General features: G+C 39.4%; 1 protein-coding gene across 2 annotated transcripts in view; it reads right to left on the bottom strand.

The window, feature by feature from the left end:
- SEPTIN7 (septin 7) overlaps window positions 1-23,012 on the bottom strand; it is a 76,511-nt gene that overhangs the window by 35,816 nt on the left and 17,683 nt on the right. Inside the window, exon 1 of one of the 2 annotated variants that reach the window (XM_068670429.1) lies at window positions 22,742-22,838. The exons of the other annotated variant lie outside the window; for it this stretch is intronic. Within the exon in view, the coding sequence (XP_068526530.1) occupies window positions 22,742-22,751 (10 nt within the window). The 5' untranslated portion in view covers window positions 22,752-22,838. Of the gene's footprint in view, window positions 1-22,741; window positions 22,839-23,012 lie in introns of those variants that run through there. 2 annotated transcript variants of the gene reach the window in all.

The following is a 23,012-nucleotide window of genomic DNA, read 5'->3' as shown; positions in this document are numbered from 1 at the left end:
GAATGCACAGTTTAATTTTTTCCCTTTCACTTTGTTCTGTTTTTCATTAAGTAAGAAAACTCCTCAAAGGTTTGCAGTGAAAAGTACTTAAGTCTCATTTTCCTAAAAGTCACAGTAACCCGGTTTGGAGAAAAAAAAAAAAGCTGACACATACGTGATACTGAAATGGAAATATCCTCTTAAACTTTAGTTTTTTGAAGGAGTGTGATTACTGAAAGGCTAGACAAATGAGAAAACACAAATCTTGAAATAAACGAGTCTAATGCTGACTCTAGAACCACAAAAAGAGTGTTTTTTTTTCCTGTATAGTGTTTTATCCATTACCTTTTGTGACACTAATCATCCTTGCCATGTTCCGATGGGAAATCTCTCAAAGGAACCAGTGATCTTGGAGAAAGCAGCTCCAGTTATTTTCCACTGGTAACTTGATGCTAGTCACATTACAGAGCCACCAACAAACAATAAAACAATGGAAGGAGGACTAGAAAGAGACACTTTGCCACTTCAAATTGGTTGGTGGAGGTAATGAACTGCAAAACAGAGCCATGGCCAAGGCAATGGCAGCTAAGGAACTTGTACTGATTCTAATATATTTGAAAAGAAAGATGCAATTCTGGATTTTTCCTACCTATTTCTAAACGCTATGACTAGAAGAGCTCATTGCATAGTATGGTGTCCTTGTAAAATGGAAAACAAAACAAAACTTTTACAGTGCCAATAGTGTCATTTATTGTTGGAACTTACTACAGGGAAGAAAACAAGGCAAGTTTTTATAATTGCATATCCGTAGTATTATTGGGAACTCCACCCTCAAAAGCAAAGGCAAGACAACAGCCCCAAACCAAGATCACTTAAATGAAGGTCTGAATGAAATCGCCTAAGGAAAAGGAAAAGAAAATGAAGAATCCAACAGATTCAGCAGTCTTACTGCACCGTAAGGCATCTCAAACATCAGTCTGCATCAGAAGATACATAAGCATACACACACACACACCAGAATCAACAAAAATTAGAGGAACTTGGAGAAGAGAAAGTTGGAAAGTCTTTGAAAAGCATGAGGAAGTTGGAATAGAATTGAGAAGTAAGCTGCTAGCTGGATCTAAAAATAATAGATATGCAACAGCAGCCCCAGTCTATGCTGCTTTGACCAGAGCTTGCTGGCACCAAAGCCATGCAGGGGAGCTAATTTGAAAGCAAGGGCAGAGTCCTGAATTGGCTGTCACACAGGGAAAGTAGTAGCAGTCACCCCAGCACCCAATTACATAGAAGTCAAACAGTCCCAGAGAAAAATCAATCAGAAAGCTGTGGAAAATGGTTTTAGGCAAGATTCAGACTTTAGCAGAAATGTCCGCACTATAAAATACATCAATAAGGCCTTTGCTCTCCCAAGAATCTTTGTTCCAAAAATAAACCCACTGCAAGCAACCATAACAAGCTTCCTCTTTACGTTATGCATGGCAGGTTAACTACTTTTTACAGCCTGTTCTAAATTCGTCTATGCTGAAAAACAAAAACATCAGGGTTGTCACTACCACCCTCCAAAACGTTGTCTTTCCTTCCAAGTAAAAAGAGACTCTTAGAAACTCATCTTCAATAATGGTTCATTTAAATTACAGGATTATAGACCTAAATTTCTCCAGAGATAATTCAGGTACTAAAATGACCAACCAAAGTTATTCCTAATTGGGCATAACTTGCTATTTTTGCTACCAGAGCTCCATTTCCCAATACCATCCCATCCCCTCAAGCAGTGGCACCTGTCAGGGTGCTATGCTTTTTTTTGCCTGTACAGGCAATTTCAGAAATTAAAAAGAAAAAACTCCTTCTCTACCAGGTAACATCCTAATTACTGCAAAAGGAGTCTCCTCCTGCACTTACCCCCCTCAAAAAGGGTAAATAAAAGATGCAGGCTCCTGCCTCTTCTTATATTTCAGGGCTTCCCCTCCCAACGTCGTGAGCATGAGCTGTGTCATTTCTAGTAATTAAAACTATCCTGAAGGCCTGAACATAAAGGTAATACATTCCTTGGTCCAAAAACGTTCCTAAAACATACTTACCTATGATTCTGAAAGGAATTATTTAAGAGTATTCAGGTAGAGACTTAAGTTGAAGCATTTCTTTAGAAGTAAAGTATTTTAACTTTCTAGTCCTGAAGTCCTTGTACCAGTCCTACTGAAGGTATCTCAGGAAAAGAAAGAAAAAGTGTTTTTTTGGTCGTTTGTTTGTTGGGGGGGGTATTATTTTCTTCCATTTTACAGACTTCACTGCAATGACTAAAAGGGCTAGTCACCGGGACTGAAGGAGATGGAGAAAAGTGACCTGGACGGCTACTTCCAGTCCCGAAGTTCAGATTTGTTTTTCAAATAATAAATAGCCCATAAAGCTCTACATTAACATATTTAGAGAGATCAGACAACACTAATGCCTACAGCAAAGGAAGAAACAAAGGATATTTTCAGCTCTAGTGCTTCTGAAAGCAGACATAAGATGTTCTCTGTCATTAAGTTTATGATCTCAAATCAGGTCAGGTTTCTCAAAGGCAAGTTGATTTCACAGCACCTCTACAAGAGCACAATAGATTTGGTTACATCTTCATTACCAAGCAGACTTTAAGGAGACTTTCGCTGGTTTCTTTTTGCTATTAGGCTCAATTTCCTCACAGGTCAATACAGCTCAATCGGCCTTAATTCAGCACACATTTGGAAGCACCTCATCCATACGTTCCTTCATGCTTAACTGACCATGTCACAAGTGGGAACAAGCACAGAAAAACAGCACTAGAAACTCTCAGTCCATCAAAGAGGAAATGGATCTTCCTGCCAATTTCCTCATTAGGAAAAAGCAAACTCAGCAGGCCTACTGAGGGTCCTCGAGCGCTCTCTCTGTGCTAAACATCTTGGCATTTACGGAACTGAGAGCGACAAGCTTGAAGTTTTTTACTACTGGCAAGTTTGCAACAGTTGACAAAGTAATCTAAGAATGTTCAGAACTACTCTGGCTAATTCAACTTAATGATGCTGATGCAGAATTACATGAAATGATGGCAGACAGCCTACTCAGGCTGTGGGACGTCTTCCTTCAGTTAAGTACAGTGGCGGGGAAAAAGGAAAAAAAATACAATCACCTTTTACTGTTATGTCACGAACACTCAACACCAAGTTGTGCCAGGCCAGGTGTGCACTCATGATCACTTTAGACCTAAATGCTACAGAAGAGCATCAAATGGTAACACTCTCTGAAGGAACCCATAGCTCTTATCTCAACGTGGTGTACAAGACCCTCAGCACAATATACACGAAAGAGAACAAAGATGCACAGTAACTTCTCAGGAATGCTAATTTATGCCCAATTCTCCTCTCCTCCATTCTGCAAATTTCTGCTTTTCAAGACCTAAACTTAAATTTTAACATTATGAAATAACACTAAAATGGTGTTTTACTTGAAATGTTTAAGTTAGAGCTTACAGCCCGCATTTAAATTCATCATGTGCTTTTATGGATTCTTTCAGCATTTCTACATGTAAAAACTCCAAGCTTCTAAGATGTGTTACTAGACACGTAGTGCCTTGCTTCTTTCTCCTTTTAAAGACATCAGCATAACTTAACAGCAAATATAAACTACTTTCTCCATGCAAGAAAAGCCAAACACTGAAGAATTTCCTTAATAATTCATACTACTGGAGTTAAACAAGATTTGACCACACCTAAGGCCACGTTTACACTTTCACAAGAACAACAGCTACAATAAAAAAAATTCTGTCATTTTTAAAGAGTCAAGACGGGGTTTATCGCACGTCTACAGTAACAAAAGCACCTAGATCTGTGCATTATTACTGCAGGAGTTGTTCTGTAACTGTCAGAACCAAGCCTGATTTCCCAGACACCAGTCACCGTTGCTTCCTAAAGGAGACAGCAGCAGCTCCTTCCTTCAGCCCTCTTGCCCGTCTCTCTCTGCCTGAGAAGTGCCCTCAGCATATGCCTGAAAACGATGGGCCAGCAGCTGGAACCTGCTGCAAGCATGGTGGACACACTCTCCTGATTTCGTTCATCTGAAAGAAATGCAGTTCTTGTGCTGCAAGGCTACCCCATGATGTGGCAAAGCCCAGTAAATGGGAACAAATGGGAGCTTCTCTACCAAAACAAGTTGGGATCAGAGCTAAAACTCCATTGCAGATGCAGGCAGCTTGCATGCTATCTGCCCAAACCAGAAACACAAGTGTGACTTGCTAGCCGCTAACAACTTTGCTAACTAACCAGCTAACCAACACAAACCATAGAATAAAAAAAGCTCGTTTATACTGTCCTCCAGGGACAGAAAAGCACACAATCCTATACAAGTTTCATTAAAAGCATATACCTTCGTGAGATTCCCGATCTTTGGTACCTCTTGAAGTTCCTCAAGAGGTCCCAGTGTTATCCAGAGAGGGACGGAGCAAAAGGAATGGCAACCAGCAGCATGAGCACGTAGCCTTCCGCCCATACAGAAGAAGAACAAATTCACGGGTGTCAGACAATAGCTATGGGGAAAGCAGGACTGATATTTTATGCAGACATCTGCAGTCCCGAGGTGAACCACAGAAGCACTGATTTTAATATCTGAATGCAGAATACTCCCCCAGTCTCATGGGGCTCTTTCGCATGATCACTGCCAGCCTCAGTTATCTAAACGATTTTTTCCTGGATACATGACCCAATGGTACAGGCACGCATTTACGGGTCAATCCAGAAAGGAAACATACTTCCCTTCTCTTTCCTCAAAACTGAAGGGTCTTCCTTCCCACACCCATGGAAAGGAGTGAGGAAGTAAGCTTTTATTCAACCAAGAGAGGAACACACCCATAACAGTTTTTTCCTTATATTTCATATAGTTCTGTATTAATTCTTTTGAACTCTAGCTTCCTTACACAGAGCCTGTTGGTCTTTTAACTCTCTCACCCTTCAAGGGCAGGAAGTGTTTCAAATACAGCAGAGCAGTGCCTTCTAGTCCTCACTCCTTTCAGACTAAAGCAGCCTTCCTCAAGCCAAGAGTCATTTTCTCCCCGAGCACGGTGGCCGTTTGCCAACCAAGGCAGCAAGATTCACACGGGACAGTGGAGATGCTCCTGCTCACAGGGGACAAGCTGAAAGAAATCCATTGATGTTGGCGTCTTGGAAGTGGGAGGTAACTACTGGGAGCAAGGAGTTGACTCCACTATCAAATAGGGACTAGAAATTAGTTCTCTTAACCTTCTATGCAAGAATCCTACCCAAGAAAGCAAACCTGAAACAGCCTATATAAAGCTATGCAATTTTTCAACCATACTCCTACTCTCAAATCTGTGGTTTCATACATGTACCGTTTCATAACCCACTGAATACATTTACAGCTCTAACATTAGCCCATTCACCCCAAGAACAACAAGCTGCAGAATATGGTTAGGCTACCTTGAAGAATATTTTGTAAGACATGCACATACGCTTGCAAAGAAACTGAATTTAGGTCACAGGGGAGTGATGGGAACTTAATGCCATCTCTGTCCCCACAGTTATGAGAAGAAAGGATGGCCTAGTACAGGTGCAACAAACACACTCCTATCTGACACATGCTGTTCTGCACCAGACCTCCTAAGATTTCATTAAAAACAAGCCGCATACAACTTTTGTGTAAAACTAAAGAAAGCAAACAAACTCCAAACCACACAGAAGTGAAATTCTGAAGTTGCTCTCATCTTTTCCTTTTACTTGCTCCTTTCCAAGAGCACTATTCAACCCAAAGCACAGTTGAAATACTATTTCGGAGCTTCAGTGCACTTAACCAAGAAGGATCAACACTCAACAATTACTGTGTTTCATATATCCTCAAAGTGCCAAGAAAAACATGTATTTAACACGGCAGAAAGCTCTATTAATCCATACTATTCATAGCTTACACAAACAGTGCTTAGTTTTGATTTATAACCAACGCTAACGACTGATTAGCAGGCTTAGAACAGAGAGATTAAGCAGGCTGTTCCAAAAGGCAAGCTAGAGTCGTTTCAACAAGTTTTGAGTAGTTATCAACACAGAACAAGTCACAGTAACTATGAATGAACTCAAGTACAGCCAATAGGATACATTAAGATAGTAAAAAGCAAAAAACACCTTTTAAAAACCACAGAATGCAGCAACTTCAATACAACTTAAAAAGGTAAGACTAGATTGCATTTTTAGCAAAACTTGTACTTTACTGGCAACTTTTTTCTTCTTCAAATATTCAAAGTTTTCCTTATAATTTTATAGACGATCTCCATATCCAAGTTTTGTTTTTAAAAAATAAGAATTCCAAATACCTACTCTCCATAACTTAGAGTGAAATTATATGTCCCAAAGCAGATGGAGAAGGCAAAGAGCTTGAGAACAGCTTCAACGTATCGTTTGTATTCTTTTCAGCAATACTAGACTTCAAAAAGAAAAGCAGCATATTCTGCTGTTCTGGATGCAGCTAATTTGTTATCATCTAGAGGTTAAAGCAGAGACTTCAGATGAAAATGTTATGCTAAACCCTCTTATTTCAAGCTAGACAACTGACCCAGCTTTTCAACAAAGCACGAGGAGAAAGGAAAAAAAAATAAAACCCTTCAGAATTGAGAATATTCAATATACCCAGGGCATGATTCAGACCACGAGTGAGGAAATGGACCACCACATCTGCAGAAGAACTAATTTTGCACTTACCCTTTATGTTGCTTGCCTGTTAGACATGACTCACAGAAGACCGAAATAAGTCACCCAGATGGCTACAGAATGCATTTAGCGATACTCTTAATACACCAAGGGCAGGACCAAACTTACACGTTTAAGCCTTCGAGAGGAAACACCCGATGAGCTCACATGAAGCACAACACAAGAAATATCTTAAAGAGCTACAGAGAGGAACACACACTTGTAAAAGGGCATCCATGACGACTTATACAGACTAACTCCAAAAGCTTAAGCAGGACATCAGCAATTGAATTTATTCTGAATAGAGTATCTATGCACAATGTCCTCAGCACGGTACCCAGTAGCCACAGTCCATCAGACAAGAAGTCTCCCACAAGAGATCTGCTTGGAAATAAACGGTGTTAAATGGCAGATCTTTTTCTTACATTTGGAGGAAATGCTGAATGCCACCACCTCTACTTCACTTAGCTGCATGATTCCAGCGCATTGTCACATCCCCATCTGCAAGGACTTCAGTCACCTTCTAGAAAGACCTCAACATGGTGAGAGAAAGCTGATGGGCAGGAGGGTACTGTGGAGACCTTTTTGTGGTACACTGGAGAAGGCTGAACAAAAATCCACCTGTGTTCACAGAGATAAGGAAAATTCCTTCCCCCAGCACCGAACCCAGATTGTGGCATTGCAGCTGACAGCAGCACATGCCAGCACTACCTAGCCCAGTCACTTTGTTATTTTTAAAACATTTTATCCACAAGAACTTAATTGCTAATTATTTTTGCACTGGTTATCTTTGCAAATCAAAGTTTACTGTATGTCAAAGCTAAGTAACAATAGATAAAGTTGCCTTAGTCTTCAGTTTTCACCTGCTCTTTCTGGATTTGCTATGTCCAGGTGGGAAAATACTTGCTTTCTCTCAGAACAGCTTCAAGAACAGTAGCTTTTGCTTGCTTCTAGAAGCAGATAGATCTGAAGTTATACATATGTTCTGGCATATGCATTCATTTTGTTACAAAATGTGGAAATAGACGAAGATGTTTGTGAATACTGAGCAATAAAAAGCCTTCCGGAAAGAGTCCAAAGTACATCAACAGTAAGCTACACTCAGAAACAAGACCTTTGGACATGAAAGGATGCTAAATATACTCAACACTAGTTCTGTGGCACAGCAGCTTGAGCAGAACAGGTAGCAAGGCATGTGAGGATATGGCTCTTGAACTTCCACTCTCAGAAGCATAAACATAATCAAGACAAAGTTTAGCAGACCAGTCCTACGTGATCCTCTACAGGTACAATGACAGTAAGTTATAGTACTGTTTTTGTAGCTGGACAATAAAAATTGCCAAAAGAATTGCTTCTTTCTTTTCTTTTTCTTTCAAAAAAGATACCTAATTTAAAACTTTTTCTCTGTATCCTGAAAAGTCAGCTGAGTTTTTGGAATCCTTTTGCTTTTGATGTAACAAAACCTACCATAAAACTCAACTATGAGGATGCTTCATGTAAAAAGCCAAAATGATAATAATAATAATAATAATAAAATCTTAGCTAATTGTGACTACAATTGATTATAAGCAAGAGCAGCTATTTATTTATCCCTCCTCATAAAAAAAAGAATAAATCAGTACCACTTACTGAGGCGTTCATGTCACCCTGATAATAATGTAAGTACTGGCATGTGCACCAGAAAACACTTGCAGGAAAGAACAGGAATTAAAAAAAAATTATACTTTGTGGGAAAATTCACAGGAAATATATAGCAGGCACCAACAACCTAAATTTGGCATAAACACCCACCTCTCTAAAAGGCACCACAATCTGCAGTATTTCTAACTGTGTCAATGTTCATTTTCTATCTCCTCTGCAGAGTTTAAAATCTTATCCAATAAAAGCCAGTCTCAGACTTGATCTGAAGAGTGTTGATAGCTATCATTGTTAGATCAATGTCTACCTGAAGAAAGTAAGCAGCTTTAACGAATGTGAGACTTTTTTTTTCCCCTAGAAAATACAGGCTTTCTTCTGCAAAGGTCTAGCCCTCGATAGCTGGAGCAAAATAGCAAGCAGCTTTCTTCTTATTAAGACACACCCTACCAAAAGCAACAACAAAATGCAAAAAACCCACCTGCCACTTCTATTATTAACGGGATAGCAAAGGTGGTTCTAAAGAATTAAGAGTTGATACAGCTCGGTATCTGAATGAAAATGCAAATTAAGCCTTTAACCACTTTACGGGGAGAAAGGGAGACTTCAAGAGGGCATGCTCAATAAAGCCCCAGTATGAAGAATATGAAATTCTTCAGGTTATGAAATATGAACAAGTTACTAAATGTCTCCCCAAAAGAAAAAATGTAGTTTAAATTCATCATTTAAAGGCTAGGGTCTTAAGCCTAATGCTTATTTTTCAGTTCAGCAAGATGAAGATAACCTAACCCTAGCAAGTTATATCCAAACTACATCACTTACAAACATTCAAGCAAGGAAAGAACACAACAAAAGAACATTTAAGTGAATCATGGTTGTTTATTATTATTATTATTATTATTTTAATAGCCCATTTGAATATAGATCATATTGAACATTCATGACTTTCTTTTAAGCAGACAACAGAAGTCAGTCAAGGAAACTGGTAAATACACAACAAACAAGGTTATTTGAATAAGCAGAAGAACTCCTATTTCTGTGATCAGCTCGTCTTTCTTACCAGTAATGAGGAAGCTTTTTTTGCCCTGCTTTCCAACAGCATAATAACGAATACAGTAACATATTGGTTTTAAAAATAGAATAGGATGATCAACTCGTTTTATTCATTAACTATAAAATCTTTATTAAGAAGAGCTATATTGACAAAGGTATTAGCACTCCGCAAATTGAAATCAGTGTCATTCGCATAAGAATTACCATTAAATTAAATTTAATTGAACATAGTTTCTATCTGAAATGATACTATTTAAACTCTGATTAAGCAAATACTTAGTACCATGCCATGATTTCAACTGCTGTCATAACGCTAATTCATGCCATGATTTCAACTGCTGTCATAACGCTAATTCTTCTCTTGATTTTCTGTATTTTACGTATCTCCTGCTGTCTGTATGCTAGCCAGGTCTCAGTCAGCCACCCAACATAAATTAATAGGCATTAGAGAAGATAAATGCAGCACTTTGCACTGGGTCAAAAACAAGTTACTTCTACCACAAAATGAAGTTTCTTTTTACTCCTCTCTCCCCCCTCCCCCCCCCCCAAAAAAAAAAAAAGTAGACTGATAAAATTTAAAGAGATCAACAAAACCAGGAGCAAACGCATACACACAGAGCCATGTATCTTCCCATTCATTACACAGTACGGTTTATTTTTTGAACTTGTAGGTCTCAGCTCCTTTCTGACTAGACAGATGTACAAAAATGTTTTGTAGTTGAAGAATAAATGTTTTTGTTATTTTAAGCAGAGGCTGATTTTTTTTTTGAGTAGAACCTCAAACAGCCTGAGTATCTGCAAAATTAATAAAGTACTTCCCGAGTTAGCTTTATTTTATTGTTATCTGAATGCTTGCCATTTGACATAAGTCAACGAAAGCAGATTCACAGTCAAGTACAAATTTGAACAAACACCGTCCTCGTTCAAACCACAGTCTAAGAGCATATGCGGTGTATAAAACCCACATCCTTTTATGTGCTGTATAGACTGGAATAGCTACGATAATTCAAGGCAATTTGTTCCCATTCAAGGGATTGTTAAAACTAAAATCTGGCCTGATTATCCAGTCTCAACTCATTCGTTTCCTATCAGTCACTAAAAATATTTAATCATTGAACAACCTCACTATTAAACAGTGTCATAACTTTACATAAAAGGATCAAAGTGTACAGAGTGAGAACTCCTTTAGAAGGACAGTGTTTATTCCCCCACAAGAAATGGGCACAGATTTAGTTTCCCAACTACTAAACTGCCTTAGCCTGCTAATGGAATTAATAAGTAATGTACATTGTTTGATCAAATTCTACCTGGTTTTGCACAAGGAGCAAATTTGAAGCATATATCAAAAGATTTTGCAAAATGACCAATAGAATACTTTTCCCTGCAGTTTTTTTTTTTTTTTTTTTTTTTTAAGCTTCAGTTGGTTGGGAAGAACTAAGAGCCAAAACAAAACCTTGAAATAATCGTTCAAACAGAAGTTTTATGTACTCTGAACATCCCAGACTACAAATGAAAAAAATTCATCATGGCTTTACAGAACAAATGACTGTAAAAAGCTATCCTTATTGATCCAGAAATCTACATACAGGAGTGGATGTGGTACAGCAGGCAATGAGAGTGCCGGCAAGACCTCTTTGAGGTCTGACGTCTTTAGGGTTTCCCTAAAGCTCATAAACTGGCTACAAATAGTAGTGACTACATTTCAACTTGAACACTGTGCTTTATGCTGCACTAACCTCTCTGCAGGTCATTAAATAAAATCAACCTTAGCAATTTGATGATCAGAGTCAGGGTCATCCACTGATGCTTTGAAAAGTCCCTTCTGTCTTTGACTTGTGCCATCCTACACGAAGACAATAGTATTTTTACTTCGGGTATTACTTGAATTGCTCAAAGACCTCTTTGATAGGCTGTTAGTTTTTATGTAAAGTATTTTCTGGGGGTATCAAAACAAAACAAAAAAATCATTCATCAATGGAAAATGTAAATAGTTAGTAAGGAGATCAGTGAAGAAAAAAATAACAGGAAGCAGTCAGTAAACTTTCTCATACCTTCATGAAGCATGAACAGATGGTAAAAGAATTGCTGACTTTCAAGACAAACAAAAAAAGTTTACTCAGAAAATCCGTATCTCCCTTTTAACTCTGCAGGACAAACTTGAACAAAGTCTCCTCATGGGAAGATGATGTAGACGTGAAAGCAAGTTAACTGAATAACGCAGACCCAAACTGAATGGATTATAGATTTCTAACACAGAGTCTGAGAAGATACTTATAAATGAGGAGGTATTTATAAAGGAAGATTCAACCAGATCTTTACCAGAACATTGTATCACAGATCAACCATCCATAAGAATCTTCAGAACACTCCTGAAATTACCTCATTTTTAACAAAAATTGGGCTATTCCAAGAGAATACAAGTCCCATAACATTTGGGACAACACTTCAAAATCCTTTAACTTGATGAACATCAGATGTTGGTCTGATGGGTGAAAACCAGGTCCTAGATAACCTTTCAACCACAGTAAAAACAACACAACTTTTTGTTTTACCACAAGCTAGTAATGTTCATGAATAACAACAAAAAAAAATACAGATTTTAGGCAAAAAGAGATCCATGGCAGTATGATCCAAACATCAGAACAAACAAGATTTCAGTTGCTTCATAAACATATGGCTCCCTAACTTGCTTTTGAATATAAAACATTATTCCTCTCCTGAAAATAGGGGCAATGTGGATAAAGGCAGCAATAATAATCAATGCATGTGTGCAATCTATTCCTATTCATGTATTTGTTGTTCAAGTTCGTGCCATTTCAGCTTATCAAGTACCACCAACTGCTTATGTGTTAATTGCAACATTTTTCAGCAGCGGTTTGTTTTACAGTTCTTCGTTTAAACACAATGCTTGTTAGTCTCTTCTGGAAAGTGCCCCACAAACATTCCAGAAACTGCCTTCAGACCACTGGTTTGCTATTTAAGTACATCTAGCTACAGAAAAAAGACCCAAGATCCAGGATCAGCCTATGAATTCAAAACATAATAGATGATGACTTCAGACTGCAAAATTGCTATCTTAAAGAGAACTGAACTGCAGTTTGCAGCTACTGAGGTCATCTGAGAACGCCTCAGATTCTTGTCAAGTAACCAAGCTGTCACCTTACATAGAAAACAGCTCGGCTTCACATGCCCCAAGAAATACACCAGCCAGGTGCCGCTAGAACTGACTTGTTGCCCTTACCCCCTCGGATTTCTGCACTTCAGTTGGGCTGCGTCTCATTCCGAGGAAGGCCAACAGCTCAATTCCCTTAAATCACAGACTCTTTCTGCCCTTCTGGAGGAGTGTCTCACCCTGCAAAACACTTGCTTTTCATTAATGGAAGAAGTACTTGAATGATGCACACTGCATTAGCTTTGACACATTCAAAGTTTTGTTTTAAGCTGTCAACATAATTTTTGGCTCAAAGCCTCATCACTGATGAAGGCTGTAACTACAGTGCTCGTAACCAAAGCTGCTTGTGAAATTAGGAAGTTGGGCCCCTCCAAAAACAAACAAACAAAAGCAAAACACTAAAAACCCCAAAACCTCTTAGTTCCTTCTTTCTGTTAAGCCTGGTATGTTGAACAATGTCATTACATACTTGAGATGCTTACATCGACACTGACAGACACATAGCATCATTTCAAGATAGTTTAAGAGTTCTTCTATTTGCATTTTTGGTACATGTAACAAAAACAGCTACACCGAAAAGCCGGGACAGAAGTCAAAGCTAAGAAGAAACTAAACAGAAAAATTAATTTGATGAAACATGCAACTTGTGCAGCCTTGCTCCCCTTCAAGCACTGACAAATCGAACTGCTCTAGCCTAGGTATTATATAAAAGCAAGCGAACGAAGAAAAACATCAGACACCACCAACATCACAACAGAAGTGAAGAGAAATTCTTCCTAGAACATGTTCATCCTCTTTAATAAAAATAATCCTAGGCAGGAGCAAGGTACGAACTCAAACCTGTCAGTAAACATACTCAGAAGCTCAATAGAAAAGGACCCCAAAAAAAAACAAATGAAACATTTGCATGCCATAGCCATACTACACACAAAAACACTGGAGAAATGAACTAAATTTAACAGCTTCAAATGGAGTCACAGTAAAGATGTGAGCTGGCTATGGCAAATCAGCCAGAGTGAAAACATGTACATTGGATCAGAAGGGTCACATTTAATGGGTCACTGCAGCTTTACTACAATTGGAAGCTTGGACCATAAATACTCCAAGAATATCACTTCAGTCACAAGATTAGAATCATAGAATCATAAAATATCCTGAGTTGGAAGGGACCCTTAAGGATCATCAAGTCCAACTCTTGACACCGCACAGGTCTACCCAAAAGTTCAGACCATGTGACTAAGCGCACAGTCCAATCTCTTCTTAAATTCAGTCAGGCTCGGTGCAGTGACCACTTCCCTGGGGAGCCTGCTCCAGTGTGCAACCACTCTCTCTGTGAAGAACCCCCTCCTGATGTCAAGCCTAAACTTCCCCTGCCTCAGCTTAACCCCATTCCCGCGGGTCCTGTCGCTGGTGTTAATGGAGAAAAGGTCTCCTGCCTCTCGACACCCCCTTACGAGGAAGTTGTAGACTGCGATGAGGTCTCCCCTCAGCCTCCTCTTCTCCAGGCTGAACAGGCCCAGTGCCCTCAGCCGTTCCTCGTACGTCTTCCCCTCCAGGCCTTTCACCATCTTCGTAGCCCTCCTCTGGACACTCTCCAACAGTTCCATGTCCTTTTTATACTGTGGTGCCCAGAACTGCACACAGTACTCGAGGTGAGGCCACACCAGCGCAGAGTAGAGCGGGACAATCACCTCCCTCGACCTACTAGCGATGCCGTGCTTGATGCACCCCAGGACACGGTTGGCCCTCCTGGCTGCCAGGGCACACTGCTGGCTCATATTCAACTTGCTGTCTACCACGATCCCCAGATCCCTCTCTTCTAGGCTGCTCTCCAGCGTCTCATTGCCCAGTCTGTACGTGCAGCCAGGGTTTCCCTGTCCCAGGTGCAGGACCCGGCACTTGCTCTTATTGAACTTCATGCGGTTGGCGATCGCCCATCTCTCCAACCTATCCAGATCCCTCTGCAAGGCCTTTCCACCCTCATTCGAGTCCACAACTCCTCCAAGTTTGGTGTCATCAGCAAACTTGCTCAAAATACCTTCTATTCCTACATCCAGATCGTTTATAAAAATATTGAAAAGTACCGGCCCTAAAATGGAGCCTACTCATTCATGAAATTTTCAGCATTTTTTAATACAGCAGGCCACGCCTATCATTTTTAGCCAACAGGAAGAGACAAGCTATTTTCAACCCACACAGCACTTTTATTAAAGCAAGCAAAGAAAAGAAAACGTGCTTTGAATCTAACTCCAGGGTTGTGGCAAACACTGCCCTAGAAGCAGCCCAGCAATAAACTGGCACCTGATTATCCAAGGCAAAGAAAAGGGATACTAACCACACAACTTTGAAACCCATCATTACTTACAAGATGCGCAACATTTTGCTCATACCAATGCACTACAAAAGCTCGGGACAATCTGATGGCTTCTGAGGTTTGAATCAAAAATCAGCCATCTGATAACCAAGTTAAGCAGCAGAACACATCTGCTAGTTAGGTACCTCCTTAAGACCTGGTTAAATTTGCATGTTACTTTAAACACCATCACATCCAAGTACGTACAACAGCAAGACTAGGACACCAAGCAATGGCCAACCACTCTAATGTTAAAAAAAAAAAAAAAAAAGCTTTGTTCATTTCAGTTAAGTTGCAAACCTCAAACCTCTAACCAAAAGGAACAAGAACCAGATCCAAATGCTGATCTCACCATGAGAAGGGTTCTTCAACAAGAAGAACCCATGAGAAGGGTTCTTCAACAATAGGACTGCAATATAGGAAATACCAGCTTAGTAACAGCGTTTGTGTACATGCACACACGTGCACAGATGGGTGAATTTAGCAAGGACAACTTTATTTAGAAATACACTGAAAAACTGATAAGCTAGCAGAAGGAAAACGAAGAAAAAATATTTCCATAGATACATGGAAAGAAGTTTACAACAGGCTTGAAAACAACTACGATGAATGAAAAGGGTTAATTATATAGGTTTGTACTGGAAAACTCCAGAAAGCTTAAAAAAGACAGAGAGAATAACACCTACACAGTGTACAGCACAGTACCTCATTAGGTTTTCATGAAATTCCCTGAATCTATCCCTTGGAAACACTATTTTCAATATAAATAGAAGTAAAAGATTTCATATAATTTATTATGAGGCTGACAACAAAATGATACATGAAACAGAAAAAAAAAGAAAATGTTTTTTTTATAAGAATCACCATTTGTTCAAAGAAATTAAAACCAAATGGGTTATAGGCAGCTTTTTGCCAAGTTACGAGTTCATATTCACAAAGTTTGCTGCAAGTCTCTTCCCTCAAAACCTCTGTGAGGAGACAAACATACACATTACAATAAAAAATAGGTTTTGACCAAAACACTGCCACAACAAGAAACAGTTTGGTTGAGTTAAATACACAAAGAAAGCTTCATAAAACCTTTCCTCAGCTGCTTCCTCAACTTTCAATACAATATTTGAATATAGTACACTTGGCACATAGTCATCAGGACTCTGTAGTCATATGATTGCATATTTTACATGCACAGGCAAAGCACGGAACATACCTCCCCCTAGGTATGGCATCTGGGAGGAGATACTATGCTCAGGTTGGCCATCATATAATCTAGTCAGCAAGCATGGCATCCAAGCAGTTAATAAATTAAAAAAGAAAAAAACAACACCAAAAGCTATTAAGACCTGTGCAGTGAGCACTACAGTCCCAACTAACGTCGTAAATTGCTAACTTAAAGAAAATGAGTATGGAAGAACTGCTGTTTTAAATATCAGATTCACTTTTAGCCATTATAGTCTCTACAATTTTTCTTAGGCGCAAGCCTAAACTGTTGCACAGTGAGCAAGGGAAACCCTTAAAAGCAGTTTAACAAAAATTAAGGTGATTTTTTTTTCACATGGACTGAAAAAAACACTACAGCGAGCAATTTGTGAGACTGCATGAAGAGCTAGGGTTTCTAGATAAACACTAACTGACCTTTAGCAACACTAAACACAACAATAAATTCAACAATAATACGATGTACAAAGTTTTGCTTTCTCCATCAGGTTTTGGTCATTTGTTCCCCAGATTCTTGTGTCCTCCTTGACGGTCTCTTCAGGGCATCTCTGGTGCTCAGGTGTCCAGCTGCACACCTATGATGGTCCTGGCTCCCAGGTGCAGTTCCAAGGCCAAAGGCCAAGCTCCCAGCCTGGACCCCAGCCTGGCAGACATTGCTCCTGTTGGTGTGGAGCAGCCATTTCATGTCAGCATCTTCTCATGATAGTCAGGTTAATTTCCGTACCACAGGGTGCAGTCCTTCAGGAGCAGACTGCTCCAGCATGGGCTCCTTTCCACAGAGCAGCACAGGAAGCTTCTCAGATGAAAGGGGCTCCATTTGGGGTAGAAATCAGGCCCATTTTATACCATTTTTACCTCTTACCCTCAAGAAGGCATAGGACAAGGGGGAATGGTGTTAAACTAAAATAGGATAGAGTAGACATTAGGAGGAAATTCTTCACTGCAGAAGGGTGGTGAGACACTGGCACAGGTTGCCCAGGGAAGCTGTGGATGCCCCATCCCTGGAAGTGTTCAAGGCCAGGCTGGAAGGGGCCTCGGCCAACCTGATCCAGTGGGTGGCATCCCTGGCTATGGCAGGGGCATTGGACTAGATGGTCCCTTCCAGCCTCAGCCATTCTGTGATTCTATGGTCAGGCGTTACTCCAACACCAGCGATTATCCCCAAGGCATGTGACACCTTTAGGAATACCCCGGCTCCATCCTAGGCTCCACCAGTTTTCTGCACCTTGCACATCCACAAGTTCTCCTGAATTCTACGTGTCTTGCTTTGTTGCACGTGTTCTATGCGTCTTGGGTGTGTTGGTTAGGGGCAAGGATTAAGCTATCCATTTTAACGCTCTGTAGACATCATCACTGGAACATGTTGAATCCACACAGCCAGTATGTGAAAGACTAATTTTTTAGGTCAAAACATTCCTCAAAGGCCCTTTCTTGTTTCTGTACTTCACTGAAACCTCACGATCCAGTCAACAGAATACCTCTAAGTTGAAATCTTTTTATCTGGTTTCCTAAGGGAGTCACGTCTGCTCCACAAGGGGTGGACACAAACACTTTTCTTTACAGAACGGGCAACAGTGGGAACTGGGAGAGCGCTGACCTGGCACCAGCCAACCGGCACAGCAGGATCATCGTGCAAGGAGCCCCAAACGGGCCACAGCCAAGGCAGCAGTACAGAACACACGACTGTAACAAAGGTTGGAGGAGAGGACTGGAGGAATTGAGGTACTTCGAGGAATGGAAGTTACAGGGGAAATGGCAGCATGGAGGCAGGACACATTCAAGACTAAGCAAGCTTTGGTAGCTCCTTTCTTTAAGGAGCTTTTTGCTTCTGAGATAGATGCATGTGCCAGGGTACACCCCTGACTGTACATAGACAAGGAAGAGCTCTGTAACTGGTAATGCAACCACACAACCTAAGGAAGCTGAGAATTGACTGGGAAGATCAGAACTCTCTTTTCTTCCCATCTAGGTCTAAAAGCAAAATGTGTTTTAACATAAACTGTGTTTGTATGACAATAGAGCCTTCATGACTCAAATATAATGGCTCAGTTAGGCACTGAATAGTCAGCATCACTGAATACTCTTCATTAATCCAAGCAAACCAAATATGAAGGACACATAAAAGCCCAAACATACACTCAGATACTGTGGTAGTAGAGGCAATAAAGAAACCTTAATTAAGAGCATTTCAAACCACAGCAGATCAACAACAACCGGAAACATCCTCAAGTGGTTGGACTGCCTGTCCAATGTTATTTTTCACTTAATTATTTTTCCTATCCTGTCATATACTTGATGGTTTTGTTCCTGGCTCTGAAGTGCAGCTGGGGAGGACGGGAAGCCATGCATCGGCAGAAGACAAGTCCACATGAGCATCTGAGGCGGTCGGCATGCCTGCTGGCCTGATAAACAAACTGCACCAGAAAGTGAACAGAAGTGTCATTCTCACCAGAACATGATCCATCATCACAAGGTACCACTATTAAACTCGTCAGAGTTTTCTTCAGAGACGAGTAAAGCCATTTTAAAACTCAAGGGTGCTTTTTCTTTAAGGTAACTTCAAGTCCTGCAAAATACAGCCTTCTACTTTGTGTCCAAGCCAAAAAGCCATATTTAAACCAAAATGTTTTAATGTTTGCATGTAATTACAAACAAAATGCTATCACAGTACTGTATATTTTCCTTTAAGCTGTAATCCACAGGTGAGCTACAAGGGTAAAGCAACAATTGGAAAGCAAAACAGACAATTTGCTACAGCAAAGGGTTCAAAACAGCTCTCCGAGTCAAAGCTACCACACAGTCATTCAAGAAACAGGAACTGTGTAGAAATGCCTTCTGGAAAGCCACCTGCCTGGAAGGCTTCTACTCACGGAAGAAAAGCTGATGATTTACAACAAAATTTAAAAGTCCAACCTCCAATAAGAGTCATGACACCCAAACACCTAAAAGCATATTGCTCTAAGAAAAGCTACCCCAAATAATTACGCTGAAGTACCTTGAGAATATAGGCAAAAGAGAATTTAAAAAAATTATGACTGTATTTACTTGGGTGTTATTTCAAAACATACCAGTATAATTTCAGTACAAGAACAAGAGGGATTTTCTGATTCAGTGCTTAGACAAAAGACCACAGTGAAAAGCAACACTTCTTATTCCACACCTCCTTACTCTGAAACAAAACAAAAAAACAAACACACCCACTACTTATCCAAGTGTAATTATATTAATAAGCAGACAACTACAATTTCACAATTAAGATTTCCTTAATTGTGAGCTCCCAACCATGGTAGTATTACTACCAGAATTTCTCTTGTAAGTTTGACTTCAGCAGGCACTTTCCTCAATAAAAAAAAAAAAAAAAAAAAGATTGAGAAAGGGAGACTACAGTCTTAATATTAGATGATGTATTTATATTGTTGAAACACTGGAGAGTCCAACCATCTTATATGTGAAGAGATTACACAAAATTACAACGGTAATAGCCTGCAAACTTGACAATTTTGCAAGTGGTGAGCTTTAAATATTCAAAGTGTAGAAGTAGTTCAAAGTAGTTTGTATTAAAGCATTATATCTTCTTTTGAACGCATCAAGACTTAAGCTTTCAGTGTGTATTTCTGCCTCCTTGATGTCTTATCCTCAGAGCAGGCACCTGTTAGCCTTCATTCTACAAAGAGAATTTCAAAAATAGTGGGATTTAATTTAAAATACTGATTGGCCTTTTAGAATAGGTCCAATCCAGAATTCACAGTCCCGTGAAGGTTTTAAACACAAAATAATGTCCTAATTACACATGATCAAGTAGGAAAAAAGGGCTCAGTCTTCAATTTCGTAAGAAAAGTTTACAAACTCTACCAAACAAAACAACACAATTTGGAGAAAGAAAAAATGAATATAGCCAATGAGCTATAGAGCCAAAGTTGCAGAGCCAAGGCTGCAGAGTAATGCCAGTTCCTGTTAAGGTTAGCTTTACAATGATTCCCAAAACATTAAATACAAATGAGGATATATAATAACAGCAATGATTTATCTTTACATGCATTTCAAACACTTTACATTTAACATAAACGCCTTGGAATTAGCAGCTGTGTTTACAGAAGAGACCTCCCTAGCAATACATGGATCTCACCAGGTTCAGCTCAGACCATGTTACAGGACAGCCTGCTGCCCACACAGCTGAAACAGAGCCACTTCCAAAGCATGCCCACAACCACCATCCATCAGCTCCAGTAAGGAATACCTGCATCCTGGATCTGCTCCAGAAACCAGCTTCTTCAACAGCCACTGGGCCTTATGCTCGCCTAATTTCAAAAGCCCTCTATCTTGCTACACAAATCCTTTACAGTGAATTGGTAATTGCAGACTAAGTGAACAAGTAGGAAGCAGTACCTATACAAATGAATTAGCTGCAATGGTAAGCCTCATCAACACCTGGAAACTGCTGGGCGCAGACTGCAATACGCTCCCTTGTATCTGTAGCAACCAGAAGCACTGGTCCCTGTTTTTCATTTCAGACCAAACAGATGATATACTGACGTTGAAGCATCTATAAATATAGCACAGCCAGCAGACCAGTGATTGTGCAATCTACAGTAAAAGGCAGCTACGCACACATGACTCTTGGCAGCACAAAAAGCAAAAGATATTTTGGATTTTCACAAAGAGATGATACAGTGTTCTTATTCAGCCAGCACTGACCATATACAGATTAGCACTACATTCTGAAACTTTGAAGTCTTAATAAATAGATTATAGTTAGCTCCCTTTACTACTGCAGAACCATACCCTAATGTCAGCTGAAGAACCTAGCCCAACCTAGAGTACACTACCTCAAAGCAAGAATGCAACAACAGCTGATTACTATTACTAATCAAACTGCCCACTACAGGTCAATTTCTACCAACAGCAGCATCCAGTAAAATATAAACTATTTCAGCTTAGTATTTAAAAAACATGTCTTTTCAGCACATGCGTTACTATAGACATCACTGAAGTACCAGGAGAAAAAAACCACCACCCCCATGTAGTTAGTACCAAACGATCACATAGTGTTGACGTCTATACTTGGGGTGGGGGGAAAACAACAGCCAAATTTAGAATATTACTGACAACCTCCCTCAGTGAATATCCACACAATGGGACAAATTTGCTTACAAATGAAGTCTTACTATTATGTATAAAAACAGTACTAAGTATAAAAGGAGTAACAAAATTTTCTAATTGAGATCTCATTTCCCATCAAATTTTAGAACAAAGAACACAATCTTCTACCATTTTCCTAAATGCAATTTCATTAAGCCATAAGTTATTAAATTAAATTATTAAACAGGCAAAAGAACTGTAAATTAACTGTATGCATTTTCTACAGCTCTAATACATTCACTACATGTATTATTTGCATTTTAAGTGACTTGGTTTTTGCAGGAATGAAACACTGAACTGCAAATTATTGCCCATTTTGTTTAAAATTTACAAAAATCATTTCCTCCTTTCTGCCTTCCCTTTCTCCGCTCCCCCCAGGGACAATAATGGAAAATCAAATTTTATTTAAGACTGAACAGTTTTGTAACTATCATTATGTAGTTGGATGATAGATTACGATGGGACTTCAAGTTGCAAAAGAAAAAAGCAACCCTAAAATTTTGAAATTCTCACTTTGCCATCAAAATAAACTGATATTTGACCTTAATTTCTAATTCTGTCAACAGCAGTTTTGTTACATATCCATAATGACTGCACGATACAACCATTGTATTGATGACAAAACATCAAAGCATTAAGCAAGCTACCCAAATTACAAGATAAAGGAAGACATCAAGGAGACAGATGACTATTACAAAGTTTCTTTTGTTTGTTTTAATAATTTTAACCATTAGCATGACAAAAGTGAGTCACATAACCAGTACATATGCATCAGTTGGGTACAGATATACCTAAACCTTAATAATGATCTACTACAATTCAAATACTCAAATGGGGGGGGGAGGGGGAAGGGAAATCGGATGTCCTAGCAGGACAGGTAATAATTTGGGTCATCACCAAAGCCTAAATGAACCATTATGCCCAGCACTCTTCATCCATACTAACTACAGTTTCAAATTCTCTGTAGTCCATAGGGAACCAACTTTTTACATTTGGTTTTCTTTGCAATCATACAAGCTAGAAAGGTTTGTTTAAATTAAAGCTTTGATTTTGTAGCACAGTTTTGTGGCCACAGAAATGCAGGATACATGGGATCGTGCTGAATGGTGATGTTCAAAGAAAGACTCCAGCTTTACTTTTGGATCTCAGATCGTCATGCTGCATTCACAATTTTAAAAGCAGTTCCATTTTTTATTCAAATGAAAAAAAAAAGCTCAAATTATTTATATTCTGTCATAGTTGCAAGTATACATCTTAGACAAGAGCCACACTGGCCCTGTTTCTTAAGCTCTATGAACTGTACAGTTCATTCTCGTTCTTTCCTACTTGCACAAGACCTGTTCTTTTGAACACTATGGACTTAACAGTATGGAAGTGAAGACATTTTTCTCATGAGATCACACAAAAACATACTTACATCATCACGTTAAATTTTAAGAACTATGCCAACATACTTCGAGTGATCACCACTGAATGAATAAAAAAGAAACATACCTACTACCATGAGCGTGAACTCAAATCCTCTCTTCACAGACTTCCGGTATACTTGATTTGGAAGATTTGCAAACCCCACATATCCTTCAAGGTTCTTCTGTTGCTGAGATGAGATATTTTGAAGAAAAAGTTAAAAGAAAAGCTTCTTATTGCGCTTGTATTTCAAGCTATTTAACAGTTTGCTTCATTTTCAAAGAAGGGTGCTATCTATCCTACCTCTCAAAACCCTAAGCTGCCTACATCAAAGACCATGCAATGTACTGCAGCAACA

This window comes from Anas acuta, chromosome 2 (assembly GCF_963932015.1).
Source record: "Anas acuta chromosome 2, bAnaAcu1.1, whole genome shotgun sequence".
NCBI classification, from domain to species: Eukaryota; Metazoa; Chordata; class Aves; order Anseriformes; family Anatidae; genus Anas; species Anas acuta.
This window is presented reverse-complemented; position numbering and strand designations above follow the sequence as displayed.